The sequence below is a fragment of the Sphaeramia orbicularis genome, chromosome 17 (genome assembly GCF_902148855.1).
Source record: "Sphaeramia orbicularis chromosome 17, fSphaOr1.1, whole genome shotgun sequence".
Lineage (NCBI taxonomy): Eukaryota > Metazoa > Chordata > Actinopteri > Kurtiformes > Apogonidae > Sphaeramia > Sphaeramia orbicularis.
In genome coordinates this window covers 983,465-1,000,183 of record NC_043973.1, presented here as the reverse complement: position 1 = coordinate 1,000,183, position 16,719 = coordinate 983,465, and the positions used below count along the sequence as shown (strand labels likewise).

The 16,719-nt window shown below is 41.2% G+C and overlaps 1 protein-coding gene across 1 annotated transcript; it reads left to right on the top strand.

The window, feature by feature from the left end:
• The first annotated feature begins 9,691 nt into the window (after positions 1–9,691).
• On the top strand, positions 9,692–15,954 carry LOC115437013 (E3 ubiquitin-protein ligase TRIM39-like). Its single transcript, XM_030160074.1, has 3 exons — positions 9,692–9,789; positions 10,983–12,621; positions 15,379–15,954. The coding sequence occupies exons 2-3, from the start codon at positions 10,985–10,987 to the stop codon at positions 15,467–15,469; spliced, it is 1,728 nt and encodes a 575-aa protein (XP_030015934.1). The 5' UTR covers positions 9,692–9,789; positions 10,983–10,984; the 3' UTR covers positions 15,470–15,954.
• Positions 15,955–16,719: the final 765 nt, after the last annotated feature.

Here is a 16,719-nt window from a genome sequence, read left to right as displayed (position 1 = left end):
CAGAACAACACGGCTCTGTTTCTGCCCGTTTAGTCCTTTACTGAAATACAGATTAATTGAGCTGTTAGTTGATCAATAGTGACTCATCCTCAATCTTATATCTTCAGCTTTAATCAGCCACTGGGGTTTTTAAGATGCCATCTCTGAACCCCTGATCCCAGATGAAGGTTATCAGTAATTAGACAATTAATTGTTCAGTTAATTATTACAGTGCGTCAAAAATAACCAAAGCGTATCGACTCGACAAATGAAACAATAATGAGGAGGAAAAAGCTCTGATCTTGATATGCAGATATAATTCAATATATTCTGAGAAAATCGACTTCGCTGTGAGACGACAGAGGCTCTGTTCAGACTGCAGGTTTTCATAAGCGGCTCAGATTTTTGGTAAATTCAGATTTTTGTGTGTGTTCATTCATATTCCACATTAAAGGGCCGGATCTACTAAGGTCTCAATTTGAGTGTACTAATTTGCGCAATCTAGAATTTTGCGTGTGGGATGTTTGTGGGTGATTTACTCAGATTACTTGCACAAATGTCAACAGGTGCAAAGTCTTGGAGACCGCCCTATTTAAATGAGAGTTTTACGTGCGCTACTGGAGACAATACGCTGTAGAAACTGCTGTGGGATAAAGCAGCACTAATGGGAACCGTGACTGAGTGATCCAGATGAAGGAAATGTGACGTTAGAGGAGTTTACCCATCCAGCATGTCCATGTGGGCCTCAGAAGGGTCACAACTGGGCTGCATATAAGGGTCCCATGTGGGTTTGTCCGCAGTTTCCATGGTGACCCCACATGTGTTTGACCAGATCAGAATCAGAATCAAAATCAGAATCAGAATCTCTTTGTCGTTATTGTTCCAAGTACAATGAAACTGAGGCAAAGCTCTCCGGCTCAGTGCAAGAATTTACAGACAGACAGCAAATATCAGTAAAACAACAACACATATCAGTAAAAGGCTCAGTTATTTACATTAAAAAAATAAAAAGTACTGCAAACCAAGATATTTGTAAAACATAGAATTTAAGTAGTGCAAATAACATGAAAGATAAATATTGTGGGATAAACAGTGTGAAGAACAAATAATATGAGATTCAGATGTCTAACCCTAACCCTGGGTGTCTGTGCTTCCTATGGAGCTGCTGCAACCCTGAGATGGAGTGAGTGGTGAGGTGAATGGATGGATGGACTACATCCCACCACCAAACAGACACAAACTCAAGCTTCATGTACGCCCATATGCAAATGTTGCATATTGAACTTAACGGAAAAAAAAATTCTGAGAAACTAAACAGTGGCTAACGACAGCCTTTCATTATTTAGGAGCAACCAGTAGTCGCTTTTCCATTGGACATCTGTGCAGAACTTGACCGATATGCACTAAATGTTGAAAAAACAGAAGTGTGTGATGTCAGTTTTTTCCATTAAATCACAAACGCGATGATTTGTTTATTCATTATCAGAGATGTCAGAAGTCATTCCATAAACATGAACATAAATCTGTGTTGTTTTGAATATTGAATGCTCGTTACTCCTCTATCTCCTACTAAATTAGAAATGATTGGGTTTCCTGGTGTGCCCACAAATACCCACACGTTTGTGTTAAAACTCTTCTTTACTTTTTGTAACATCCATCATCTGGGGTTTTTTTTTTTTTTTGGTTCATGTGACGCTAGTTCACAGGTGTCAAACATGCAGCCCGGGGGCCAAAACCGGCCCGCCAAAGCTTCCAGTATGGCCCATGGGATGAATTTACAAAGTGCAGAAGATATTAACAGTCAAGGGCGGCAAACTCGAAAATAACAGCATAACAACCTAGACATAATGACTCCAAATATTCTTCTTGGTTTAATGTGAAAAAGATAATATGACATCATGCCTATAAATAATGGCAACACTAATTTTTTCTCTTTGATTTACTGCAAAGAACATTAAATTCTGATATCCTTTAACAATAAAACATCAATAACCTGAACAAATATGACCAACCTGAAATGTCTAATGTAAAAATAAGTGCAATTTTAACAATATTCTGCCTTTTATGTGTCTTGGTAGATCTGATCTGTAATGCACATGTAGAAATCATAAATTGAGGCATAATATTAATCACATTTTTTTTTATTATTTCTTATTTTTCTTCAGAAATTTCTTTTTTGTTCAGGTTATTCACATCTTTTTTCTTTGAATAGTTTGTAAAATGTTAATGTTTTCATAATTTAATGTTATTTTTTGCATATAAAACATTTGGAGTTGTCATTATTTATAGGTTATTATGTTATTATTTGACTGGTCCGGTCCACTGCAGATCAAATCAGGCTGAATGTGGAACCTGAAAGAAAATGAGTTTGACACTCCTCCTCTAGTTGCACAAAAAAGTCTTTAAATTGGAGTTTTGTTTGATATACCAATTTCACTACACCCAAAAAAACACCTCTTGCAAGTGCAAAATTTTTTCAACAAATAACGAGTTCTGGTGAAATTGTCATTTTTCCATTTGGCCAATTTTTATGTGTAAGTTACATTCACACAATTTCATGGTCTATGGAAAAGCGGTTATTGATTCAGCATTTGTTGCTAAAGCTGTGTGATTCACTGGATAAATATTGATAAGAACCATAAATGTTCCATTAGTGTTTATCCATGCTATTTCTGAAGTCAATAATAACACCCATCACTAGTTTCTATCTAAAAATGACACAAAGAGGCTATTTGTGCATGTACACAGCATGTTAGAGCAAATCGTCCTGCACAAACAGTGTTCAATTTTAGCCGTTTAGTCAGGCAACCAGGGCCAGTTACAAACAAACCTTCAAATATTATTCAATAATCTGTTGAATGTGTTGAATTCTTTGGCTGAGTGCAGACTGAACAGAGTCCACTGACAGATAAGTACAGTGTGCTGCTGAATGATGCGAGCTGTTTTTATTTGCCGCTTTTGCCGAACCCCCGCTCGTCCTTTTTTTGTCGTCTTCATATTTATTTTGAGTAGCAGATGGAGGCAGTAGATAATCGATGTAGTCCGACTCTGTTTTATATTCAGAGCAGCAGCTGCACTTCTGTTGGACGCCTGATGCCCTAGCGGTCGGCCAGTTGGCTGAAGCAGAAAAGACGCTCAGTTTCTTGTCGAAGCGAGCAGAGATCAAGCTGCTGGAAGTCACAGGAGAGGGAAGAAATCAAGGAGCTTCATAGAAAAGTCAGCTGGTCTGTGTATTATAAACTGATGAATTCAGTTCTAGGGAGCTGCTCCTCTCTCCGTGGGCATCTGGAGGAGTACTACTGTAGTCTGGGATGGTAATGAATGACTTACACTGAAGGAGTTAGGCCAGTGCAGGCATGAGCTTTGAATGAAGTTAGCTTGTTAGCTTGTTCCCCTCAGGGCGTTGAGTCCAGCCGTACAGACTTTGGCCTCCTCTTCCACTGCCAACAGAGGGCAAATATCCTGTCTGAGTTTTAGGTTACCCTCTGTTCTATTAGCCTACATAATGACCACTATTCAACTTCCCTCTTTTCTAAGGAGCTGAACTGTGATTAATGTGCGGGTTCACAATGAGTGGCAGCCTCCAGGGTAGAAAAAAGGAGGAGAAGAAGAAGTGGAAGTGCCAGCATCAGCAGCAGCAAAACTGCCAGATTTTGAAATAGTTTTTATCCAACAGCCGTAAGACTGTGCAACAAAAGATGAGGGGGTGAAGTGCAATACAGAATGTGCAATAATAGGTGCAATAGTGACCCCTTTTTTTACCTTTACTAACTTATTCATTTATTTATTTTAGTGCAGTTTTTAATATTTTATCATATACATGGGTTGTTTTCAGTTGGTGTTTAAAAAAAAAAAAATTCTGTGTTTTATTTCGTGCTGTGCATTTTGCAATTTCGTTCTGTAACTGCATCTGGGATTTTTTTATTGAATGACAATTAATAAATCTGAATCTGAGCATAACCAACTGGTCAGTTTAGGCTGGCTGCAAAATAAGTCAAACCCTATAGATCTGTAAGTTAAAGCAACACAACGGACTTTTTCATCCTTCTAACTCTATTTCCAGGTCATTTTGGTGGAACATCTACTCCCAGTAGGTTCAGTTCCTCTTTGGTCATGGCTCCAGAGCGTCTGTACCTCCTGCAACTGGCACTAGGACACTTCTGGTTTAGGTTGGGAACCCTGACACTAAAAAGAACTACAGAACTGGACTAGGTTTAGGACATACGTCACATCCCCCCTCCACCTTCAGAAGGACGAGAAAGGTCAATGAAGTTATGAGTGAAGGAAAGTTCCAAATATTCTAACGGTCATGACTGAAGGAGCAAGAAAAGCCAGAAGGTAAGAGTGTAGTCCACAGAGACAAAGACCAGACAGACTGAGAGGGACCACAGAAGAGGAGGGACTAGGAGGAGGGATGCCCCGCCCATGGAGACCTGGTACTGGCTTGACTAGGAAGGAGACCTGGACCCGGTACTGTTGGACTAGGAAGGAGACCTGGACCTGGTACTGTTGGACTAGGAAGGAGACCTGGACCCGGTACTGTTGGACTAGGAAGAGACCTGGACCCGGTACTGTTGGACTAGGAAGGAGACCTGGACCTGGTACTGTTGGACTAGGATGGGACCTGGACCTGGTACTGGTGGACTAGGAGGAGACCTGACCTGGTACTGGTGTACAGGGAAGGAGAGACATTCTAATATAAAATCTAATTGCATTTAAGGCTGTATTCACACCTGGACAGTCCTTTGGTCCACTTATTTGATTCAGATGGAATGCAGATTTTTTTTTTGTTTTTTTTTCGTTTGAATCAGAGACAGCGTGTGTTGATGAAAACAAACACGGAGGTCCTACGCACAGTTGTCATCTTCAGAATATGCATTCTATTTATACAAACACAAGTTTATGAAATAAAGTTAACTGTCCAGAACGGCTCATTCGGTGCCAGTTTGGTCAAATGGACATCTGACCAAATGTCACTGAGACATTCAGTGTCCTCATTGGTCAATGCTCATGGCTGCTGCTTTAGCTCTGACTACCCATGATCCTCAGCTACTTCCAGTGGCTACGGTGGCTCATCAAGCACAAAAGGCTCATGGTTCCTTGGATTGATTCGGCTCAAGGCTGGTTCTATTCACACCAGAAGTGAACCGGACCACAGTCTGTTTGGAATCAAACCCAGTCCATGTCCGCTTGTTTGATTCGAATCAGAGTTCACATGTTTGTTATTCACACCAAAAAAAATGTCTGGACCTTTTGGGAAAATGAACTCTGATCCATTTTAAACAGACCAAACGCAGTAGGTGTGAACATAGCCTAAGCTAACTGTGTTTCAGGTCGTGTTATGAAATCAGAGCCTTCCGTTTATGCCCACACATCAAGTTATTCCAGCAGTAGCCTTCCACACTTTTATCAAGCCAGTAACTAACACGCTAAATGTTATATTCATTTGTATATTCATATTTCATTCATCATGAAAATGAAATAATGTTTGTATAAAAATGCTGTATAGGGGGAGGAGCTCAGAGTAAAGCCGCTGCTCCTGCACATCCAGAGGGGTCACCTGAGGTGGATCAGACATCTGTTTCAGATGGACACCTCCCTGGGGAGGTGTTCTGGCATGTCCTGCCGGGAGGAGGCCTCAGAGAAGACCTAGGACCTGGAGAGACTATGTCTGTGGGCTGGACTGGGAACACCTCGATGGTTCCACAAGAAGAGCTGGAGGAGGATCTGAGGAGAGGGGAAGTCTGGACATCCACGATTAGAGTGTTGGCTCCACAACCTGACCGCGGATAAGAGGAAAGAAAATGAATGAATGAATGAATGAATGGATGGATGGATGGATGGATGAAAATGCTGTCAGGCTACTTTACCAGGCCTGAAGACATGGTTGAACACAATTGTTTGCCTCAGAACGTTTGCTGGCATCAATGGCTTCTCAACACTGTGCAAATACTTTCAAGATACAGATGTTACGACAGTTGTTCCAGACAATACCGTGTCTTGACTTCAGGGGGGACCCCACGAGCAAAAGTTCCATGGTGTTGTTATAAAATGCTAAATGGACTGAACTTATATAGCGTGTTTTCTACACCTTCATGGTGCCCAAAGCGCTTTCCAAGCCTCACATTCATCCATTCACACACACACTCATACACCAGTAGGTGACTGATGCCATATAAGGCACTGCCAGGCCCTACTGGGAGTAATTTACGTTCCAATGTCTTTCCCAAGAACACTTGCACATGTGGACAGTCGATAAGGTCATTGGCGCCACAGCCCGCCCATGTGTCCAAGTTTACAACAGAAATAAATATATGTGTTTGAATATGAAAGAATGAATGAATGAATGTTTATTTCAGTTAAATACATATGGGATATATTTGGTTCAGGTGAAGGCGGGTGCACCCTGGACATGTCACCAGTTCATCATAACACTGACATAGAGACAAACACCTACAGCCCATAGATACACAGCAAAAAGACCAGTGTTGATTCAACTCCCATAGAGTTCAATTTAGCCCTTTTTCAGGGTTTATATTGCTCCACACTCTCCAGAGTTATATTAACACTTTCAAATAGTTCAATTTTTAACACTTTCCCAGAGTCACTTCCTCAAGTTGCAAAATAGAGTTGAACCAACACTAAAGGGTTTTAACACTGCTCTGAGCTGTTTTGTTACTAATTAAATGGAGTTAATTTCACTCCCAAAAGTGTCATCTACGCTGGAAAAAATTATGTAAAAATTAATTAAGAATTAATTCCAATAAAGAATATAATTTTCAGAAACATTTATTTTTTCTTTTCGTCACTCGAGTAAAGCATAGTGAATGGTTATTTTTCTTTCTTCCTCACTCTTTTACGGCCATCCTAGTCTTCTCAGTGCCCACAGTCTGACTGCTGGGACTTTTTTTTTTTTTTTATGCCAGAGGTCCAGAATGTTGGTGATATAACTGGAATGATCAACACAGATTGTCTGAGTCTTTTATTGTTTGTTTGTTTTGTTTTTTTTGTACTTGTGCAGATTTCTTATTTTTTCCTTTTGGTGTTCGGGTGTTCGGTTTGCCATTTGAAACATGTGTTTATATGGATGTATTTGTGGAGATGCCAACTGGATGGGGGGGGGGGGGGGCAAGTTCACAAACTGTGTAAGAAATACCTGATATCAATGTTAAGGAAAAATGATGAAGTTGTTGAAAAAATAAAACATAGTGAATGAAGGTATAAAGTCCAAACTTTCATCAGAAGCTCTGTATGAGCTTTGAATGTCAAACCAATTATGAAACTTAAACTCAAATGTTTACTCCACACCTTTCCTCACTGGGTAACACTTTGAATGCATGGTGATGGTCATCATAATTCTCTGAGGAGCTTGTTGGTTTGTAAAACATGTTCCCTTCTACCTAAAGTATATCAGTTCTTTCACTCCAGACTGACATCTCTTCCTCCTCTGCTCTACAAACAGTCCAGCTTTACACTCGACACCATCAGCTCCAACTAGTGGAGAAAACATGTTTAGACAAAATCATTGAAAGCATTTCATCGTTAACCATTTTCTCATCTATGAGTGGAAAAGATGTAATTGGTGATATTCTTTGTGTTTGAAGGAGAAACTTTCCCAGTGATAAACGACCGTCTGATACTTGTGACCTGATTATGTTTTAGAAATGTTTCAAATATCTAACATTGAAGAACTTGTGCTTGGCTTTAAACCTAGACCGCATATAAGAAGGGCCTCATCGTTCTTATTGAACATGGATAATGTTTCATTAAATGATGCTTATACGGATGCACCGATCCGACTTTTTCATTACCGATGCCGATACCGATGCCAGGGCCTTGCGGATCGGTCAGTATCTGATAACGATCCGATATCATTGATTTGAGAAGCTCCAAGCCTTACCTGGTGGTTTGGCTGACATCCTTCTGTTGTGACTAATTTATTAGAGTTTAGAGAAAACCAGGCAATTCATGCTGGTTTAAGTTTATATTAAAAGGATGCATTATTTATTTATTAATTTTCAAATATTTAAGCTGATTGTTTAAATAAAAGAGAATCATACCGAAGCTGGGAATTATTATGAAAAAACACTTTAAGTAATTTCAGGAAGTGCTTTTATTTTTAAGTCTGTCAAAACAGGAAGTACCTTGAGATTGTGTTGACAAAAGAAAAACACTTAAGACTTTCCAGGTGTGGAGTGGCACTTCCCTGTTTGTGTTCTGGAGCTGCAGCATGTTTTAGAACTGTTACACGCCTGAGGGTGTGTGTGGTGTGTGTGTGTGTGTGTGTGTGTGTGTGTTTCTCCTCCCCTCTTCTTCTCCACAGTCATCACAGATTATGGGTGTGGTTTTCTCCAGGACCTCCTCCAGGGCTGTTCCTGAAGGGGCCGGCTTTAGCCTGATGGACAGATGAGCAGTCCAATCATGGCCAGCTGCAGCGTATAAATCCACCTGTACCTCTGTGTCTGCGGCTGCTGTACATCCGACTGCTGCAGCAGTTGGACTCACCTCTTTGACTCTAGGTGACTCTGTCATTCTCCCTACATCCATGTTATACACTGTTGTCTGCAGAAATGTGAAGGCATTCCCTAATGCAGCATAAGAAGACAACTTCAACAAAGTGTGCTTTGAAAAGTTCATCAAATGCTGAGGGAGCGGTTTGTCTGACATGGGATGAGACGTGTATCCATGGTGATGTAGAAGTTGTTGATCTGACTCTTCAGACGCCAAACAGCGAGGTGGTGTGTGTGCCGACCCTGCTGGCTGTGGAGATGCTTCTCCAAACTCCAGCATGACTGGGACTGTGAGAAGAAAACTAGACTGTAGACACAAGAAAAATGTGCAAAAAAACAGAGGAAACTACATGACAGTAGGGAATGTTCAAACACCTGACACTGACTCCAGCAACACTTACATTCCAAAGAAAAGTGAATTTCAGCGAATCAGGTTAAATGTGGAACCTGAACTAAAATGATTTTGTACATCCATGACTTCAGTATTTTTGGTCAGTTCTACTTCAGTCTGTAATTTGGGGAAAATCTATTTATTTGTTTTGTACTTTGTCTGAACATTTCAGGTTTGACTCTAACTCTTCCTTTTGTGTGAGAACAGATTGACTTTTCTTTCCTCAGTCAGAGTTTTGTCATATATTTGTGTTTGTTTTCTCTTTTTGTTTAGGACAGCTGGAGTCATACTAGGTACAAACTCTAATACTGAGTTCATATTCATGTGTGTGTCCTGAAACCTGACAGCATTCTGCATATTTACACCAGCAGACCACCACTAGATAGACCACAACACAAAGGACCAACAGGCCTGAAGTCCAGACTCACACAGAACCAGCTCATGTGACTCCACACTAATGATGACAGACAGTCATGAAAAACCGGTTCAGCAACAGATATGTTCATTCATGTGAACTTCCCACAAATAAACAGATCCTGTTTATATTTTAGAACCTAAACTGCAGGTTCAACAGCTGACTGGACAGATAATGTTCTGACTGCTGTTTCTAAACATCCACACTTCCACACATGTATTTAAAGAACCAGAACCAGAACCAGAACCCTTCTACATGTCGTCTGTGCTCTGTGATAAAACAACACACACTTGAATTTCACCCATCACATCAACCAGGAAACAGGTCAGAGGCGGAGCCACATTCCACAGAACAAAGATCATTTCCCAGAAATCAAAGTTAAGTTGTTCTCAGTGTGAGCAGAGCTGCAGACGTGTCTGTGGAACCATCGAACAAACCTTAAACCCACTTCATCAGATCTGTTTCCAGTCTCAGCAGAGTCTCTACAAACAGAGGTGAGTCCACCTGAGCTGATCTACACTGATCTACACTTCAATGAACTTCCAGAACATTCAAAGTCCAAGTACTGGACTGACATCATGGATTTTTTATCACTGCTGTAGAGTCATGTGACTGACCAGTCACACTTATCTGAAGACCATAAAGAACTTTTATGAGTCTCCTTACTGTAAATGATTACATGATGATAAACACTAATTATTAGGGATGCACCAATACCACTTTTTTCCAGACCGAGTACAAGTACAATTACTTACATTTGAGTACTTGCCGATACCGAGTACCGATACGAGTCCTTAATAATCCCATTCCAGTTGTTAGTTCCTTTTGTAAATGTGCTTTATTGTCGTTGTCATTAGTCTGACTGGAACAAAGTGCTGCTACTGACATTTAATGTGTTGGAATGAGCGTTTCTCAATTAATCCATCAGGGGGCGCCGCTCTGAATTAACCATACTGGACAAATACCACGAAGAAGAGTAAAGTTTTTTGAGAAGAAAAAGAAAGTCAGTAAAAACAAACATGGAGACGACAGAGGTAACACTACTGTGATACTAATGTTGCAGCGTTCTCTCCGGTAAGGTTTAAAAGTTTAGCTTTAGCAGGAAGAGAAAAGACAAATGAGCCACAAGCTTCGTTTTCACCTCCGCTCATGGTGGCCCACACTGCTCCGTACCTCCATAGTATTATCAGTAGGATGGAAACCGGCCCAGCTCTGGGTAGTTGTCCTAAATGTGTCAGTAGTTTTCTCTAACTCCCACAGTGGCTCTTTGAACAGATCCTCTACCTCCACGGTTCTGCTGGTATTCTCCATCTGGGTACTCATCCTCCATCACCTGGAAAACGGATGGAATGTACGCAGAGGACGGACAGAACGTTGCGTCTGTATCTGTCTGTGTCTGGAACATTGCAGTCACTGTTACTTTTATCACTGTCATATATTTTGAAAAATCTCCACACTCTTCACACTCACACACATTATTCCTCCTCCTCATACCTGCCGCACTGAACTGTGAATGTCACATGACCATAAGTGGTATCGGTGCAGTTGTATCGGATTACTTTTACAAGTCCGGGTACAAGTACACACACTGAGTATCAGAGCCGATGCCCGATACTGGTATCGGTGCATCCCTACTGATTCTATAATTCAAATATTTCAGTGTTGTATCTGTTCTGTTGGTCCATAGATATGGCTGCTGTCGGTCGCGTCCGATCTGAAGATCAGTTCCTGTGTTCCATCTGTCTGGATGTCTTCACTGATCCAGTCACTACATCATGTGGACACAACTTCTGCAAATCCTGCATCTCTGAACACTGGAGGGTGAATGTCCCATATCAGTGTCCCATGTGTAAAGAGGTTTTCAACTTGAAACCTCAGCTGAAGATCAACACTTTCATCTCAGAGATGGTGGTTCAGTTCAGACATGAAGCTCAACATGAACCAAACATCTACAGCTCAGACCAACAAGCTGCCAAACCAGGAGAAGTTCCCTGTGACGTCTGCACTGAACCCAAACTGAAGGCCCTGAAGTCCTGCCTGGTGTGTCTGACCTCCTACTGTCAGACTCATCTGGAACCTCATCGGACAGTTCCAGCACTGAAAAGACATCAGCTGATCCACCCTGTGGAGAACCTGGAAGACAGGATGTGTAGGAAACACGACAAACCTCTGGAGCTGTTCTGTAAAACCGACCACACATGTATCTGTCACCACTGCACCTACTCAGACCACAAAGGTCATGATGTTACTCCTCTGAAAGACGAACATGAAGAACAGAAGCCAAAGCTGAAGAAGACAGAGGCTGAAATTCAGCAGATGATCCAGGAGAGACGACTGAAGATCCAGGAGATCCAACGGTCAGTGAAGCTCAGTGAGAACGCTGCAGACAGAGAGACAGCAGAAGGTGTTGAGGTCTTCACTGCTCTGATAGAGTCTGTTCAGAGAGGTCTGGACCAGCTCTTAGAGAAGATCCAAGAAAAGCAGAGGAGCACCGAGAAACAGGCTGAAGACTTCATCAAAGAGCTGGAACAGGAAATCTGTGAGCTGGAGAAGAGAAGCACTGAGGTGAAGCAGCTCTCAGGCTCTGAAGACCACCTCCACTTTGTCCAGAGGTTCACATGTGTCAAAGCTGCTCCATCCATGAAGACCTGGACAAAGGTCAGCGTCCGTCCACCATCATATGAGGGGACTGTGGAGAGAGCTGTGTCTGAGCTGGAGGACAAACTCAGAGAAGACATGAAGAAGGTGGTTAAAGCTGAGCTGAAGAGAGTCCAACAGTATGAGGTGGATCTGACTCTGGATCCAGATACAGCTTATCCTTATCTCATCCTGTCTGATGATGGAAAACAGGTTCATGATGGTGATGAAAAGAGGAACCTTCCAAACAAACCACAGAGATTCTCTGATTTTTGTTGCATCTTAGCGAAGCAGAGTTTCTCTTCAGGCAGGTTTTACTTCGATGTTCAGGTCAAAGGAAAGACTAAATGGGATTTAGGAGTGGCCAGAGAGTCCATCAACAGGAAAGGAGAGATCAGACTGAGACCTCAGTTCGGATACTGGACCATCAGGTTGAGAAATGGAAATGAGTACGACGCTTGTGCTGGTCCTCCTGTCCGTTTGTCTGTGAAGTCTGGTCTTCAGAAGGTGGGGGTGTTTGTGGATTATGAGGAGGGTCTGGTCTCCTTTTATGACGTAGGTTCTTCAGTTCTCATCTACTCCTTCATTGGCTGCTGCTTCAATGATAAACTCCTCCCATATTTCAGTCCATGTACAAATGCTGGAGGTACAAACTCTGCTCCTCTGATCATCACTCCTGTCGACACTGAGTAAGAAATTCATCAGATGTACAGATTTTCTCTGATTTACTGGAGTCACTAAACTTAGCGATGATGTAAACTGTTTGAACGTGGATGAATCTACAGGGCTCAAAATTAACTTTTTGACCTAGGAGCACTGTGCTCCTAACCCTAAAAAGTTAGGAGCATAGGCTAAAATCTAGGCGCACCACTATTATATAAAAAATTTGGAGAACAAGCAAAACTCTTGGCCATACCAAGTAATATTCCTATATGTATTTAAGCAATGTTAACAACCTAGAATAAAGTATTTGAATAGAGTATGAAAGAAAAAGCTTACATTGACACAGGTGCAAAACAATTGTCAATGTGTGGTATATACTTTAGTTGGTTCTTGGAGAAAAAAGACGAATCACACCATTATTTGTAACAACCAACTTTTTTATTTCATGGCCTAAAGGCCCTTAGGGGCCGTTTACACGGCGTCGGCTTCAGTCGACTCCGGGAAGATTTCATCGCGGATTAGCCTTCTGTTACCATGGAAACGGTGCCTAGAGTGCCTGAATTCGGAAACTTTTGATACCAGGGTCCAGGGTGGAACGTTATCGATACGCTCCGCATTCCAGCTCCGTGTTAACGCGAGTCGGAGCGTTCCGGGGTAAAATATGACGTCACCGCATGCGCGCGCAGCCAAGAACCGCCAGTTAACCCACTCTGGGCCAGTTGGTGGCAGTAATGCGCCTCCAAGCTGGTTTGCCAGCCTCTATGACACAATAAAGCTGCAGAAAAAGAAGGAACAACCACAACAACAATGGCCGGTTTCAGAACAACATACATGCTGCTAACTGTGCTCAGCTCGTCTGTCCAGACAAAGAAGTCCTGCGTCTTTGTACGACCACTCGCCATTGTTGTTTGTAAATAGTGTTGTCCGCCTCCTCTTCTTCTTCTTCTTCTCCTCATTTAAAGGCTGTCTAAACCGGAAATTGTTTGTGCGCAGGCGCCTGTTTTACCACCACTGTTTCACTACAGCTCTACATCGCCAGCTACTGGTCTGGCATGGACACTACAGCGTATTCAGCCGTCCTCGCGGACTCACGTTAACGCAGATCGTTATCATAGCGGCTTCGTCTTAACGCAGAATGATTTTATAACGCAAAGGAGAAATCTTTGCGGAGTGTTGCCGTGTAAACGTACCCTAGTCACTGTGGTCTACACCACGCCTGAAGTCAGGAGATTGTTTCAAACGTCGGTGGAGTTATTTGATCCCTTTGTTTATGCCGCCTGCGCACGCGAGGGGCGGGGACTAGATTTTCCGCTTCAGTCAGCGGGGCGTGGAGCTTGTTTATTTTCAGCTGACGAGTTACTTCTGCAGCCATTATTCTAGGCGCACGTATTAATTTTCGCTCATTTTTTTATTGGCGCACCGTGCGATCGTAATCTCAAAAACAGTCGCACTACCGAAATTCTCAGGCGCATGCGACCGTAATTCAGTCACAGTCACGAGCCCTGATCTGGATCCAAATGCACTGAAATACTCACATTAGTGCTGATAATAATCCTGGTTTGACACATTCTGATGTCTGTGATTTAATCCAATGATAATGATGGTGTTTTAATGTGAACTTGAATTCAAATGTTGGGATTGTGAATGTGTTTCCATGATGTGATTGATTTTATACATTTAAATGATAGAAGTGTTCAGAAGAATTCAATATTCAATAAATACAGTAAAGACTATGTTCATCAGCTTTAATAAATACAGTCATATACCGCTGGGTTCTCACTAGGATTTTTCCAGTGTAGGGGCACCATGTACGCAGTGTGCACCTGTACATGGTGCAAGTTTTTTTAAGGGGGGTTTGGGGGCATCCTCCCCCTGGAAAATTTTGAAATTTATAACTCTCTGAAACATTATTTCCTGCATTTTGAGAGGCAAATTTTGAGGAATGAAGCCAAAAAACGATGTGATATTACCCTTGCATTTGGCGTTGCTCCCGCGCTTCGACACAGACATGATCGTAGAAAAATATTCACTTGCACGAAATTAGGGATAATGGGAGATGCACTCACACTACACGCACGCACAGGCTAAATTTTAGATCTAATTTTCCACAGGTGATTGGTCCGTTTAAATAAAATAAATTGATTGAAGTCTCATTGTCAGCCAATGAGCATAAGGCAAGTGATGTTGGCCTGTGGGCGTCAGACAATACCAAGGAGCACAAAGGGGTGTGGCTTCTATTGTTGTCATTTCCTGTCTGCAGTGCTTTGAGCCGAGACAAAGGAATATATTTTTCCAAATTCAAATCTGGTTATCATTATGCTGGACGATCACATACACACACACACACACACACACACTGTGATGTTCTTTTGTAAAAGCTAGCAAAGGGGGCCCTCTGGTGGTCGGAATAAGTTGCACTGGCATGTGTTTTGTCCTTTCGGTGTTACCGTAGCCAGTTCAGACATGGGAAGGAAGTAGCAGACACGTTTGTCTCATTGTTTTTGTATGGCCAGAAAGAACGTTTGCCTGTGAGTATTTTATGTTCAGTTGTTGAGCTAATGAATAGTAAAACCTGTCTGTGATGAAACTTTTGTTCTTAGATTAAAAGACGTTGTAAATCTTAAGTCGATCTGAAGATGCTAATCGTTAGCATGTCTATGGATTTTCCCATTTATGTTAGCATCGAGCTAGCGATTTTTTCTCATTCATTTGAATGTATAATGCTATGTTAATGTGCTGTAACAAAGAGCAGAACTGAGACATGTTTTGTTTGTATGTTGCAGTTTTACAGTGAAGTCTCGAGTAAAAGCTTTGGAGAGAAGTTTTCGGCGTCCGGCTTTTCTTGAGAAACTTGTCATCTATCTGCTGAGCTAGCTACTATACACACAAGCAGGGGCAGAATACACACAAAAAAACACTGCTACGCTGATTGAAAGACAACGTCGCAGGTCAGATCTCAGTGTCGGGGCCCCTGTACTGTCTTCATTTGAAACAAGAAAAACCATTAAATATTGAATGTTTGCTGAGTTGTTTTCTATTTGTTCGTAGACAAACACATGTAATTATTGTAAACACTGTCATTATCTTCACAGTAGCTCAGACGGAGGCTATTCCATAATATTTAAGACCAAATATATTGAAATGATTCATCATTTATTCAAATATGTTCTGATTAAATTTACTGAAGTTGAAATCCAATCAGTCCATTTGATAAATCACAAACCTTCAACTTATTTGGATGATTCTGCTCAAATATCTGAACTATGTATTTACATGTAAACTATGAAGAAATAGATGGAAATATTCACATTATTTCTTCTGTTTAATGTAAAACTTCAATAAATATATTAAACTGTAAAGAGATTTGTCTTGTGTTTCATCTTTTTTTTTTAATCTAAAACTGTAATAGTCTAGTGAATAGTATATAGTAAATAGTCTAGAAAATGATGTAAAAATGCAGAGTTTTACTGTCATAAACCAACCAAAGCCCCTGCAGCCTGATAAAACTGATCTATGAATAAATCCAGGTTGACTGTGAATCTGCTTCAACAGATCATCATGTGTCCTTTAGTCCAGATCACCCAGCCCTCAGAAAAGAAAAGCACAAACTAGTAACATCTGAATAGTTTATACATGTGACATCGGTGAAAAAGGGTCTTTTTCAGTCCAATCTGTCATTAACTGAAAATAAACCCAGTGTGTCCATCCACTGTCATTGATCCAACTCCATGGGTTTTACTGGTGGATCAATGTTGGAGAAGATGACGGTGTTTCCATGGTAACTACGGAGCCTCTGAAGAACTGTATTTTACACCAATGACTGACACGTATTGATAGGATTAGTGGATCAGCATGTATTAAACAGTTTAGATCAGTAGATGGTTTAGGTTAAAGGTGGATTTTTAGGTGTTCAAGCATTTATAGTTCAATACAAACTGAAGTTAATAATAATAATAATAATAATAATAATAATACATCACATTTATATAGCACTTTTTTGGACACTCAAATATGCTTCACAAACAAGACAAAACAAAAGAACAAAGGGGCTCAAGAAAGTTGGAACAGGTGAGTTTTGAGCATTTATTTGAAGTTTTGTATTGAGTTTGAGTTCCTGATGTTTT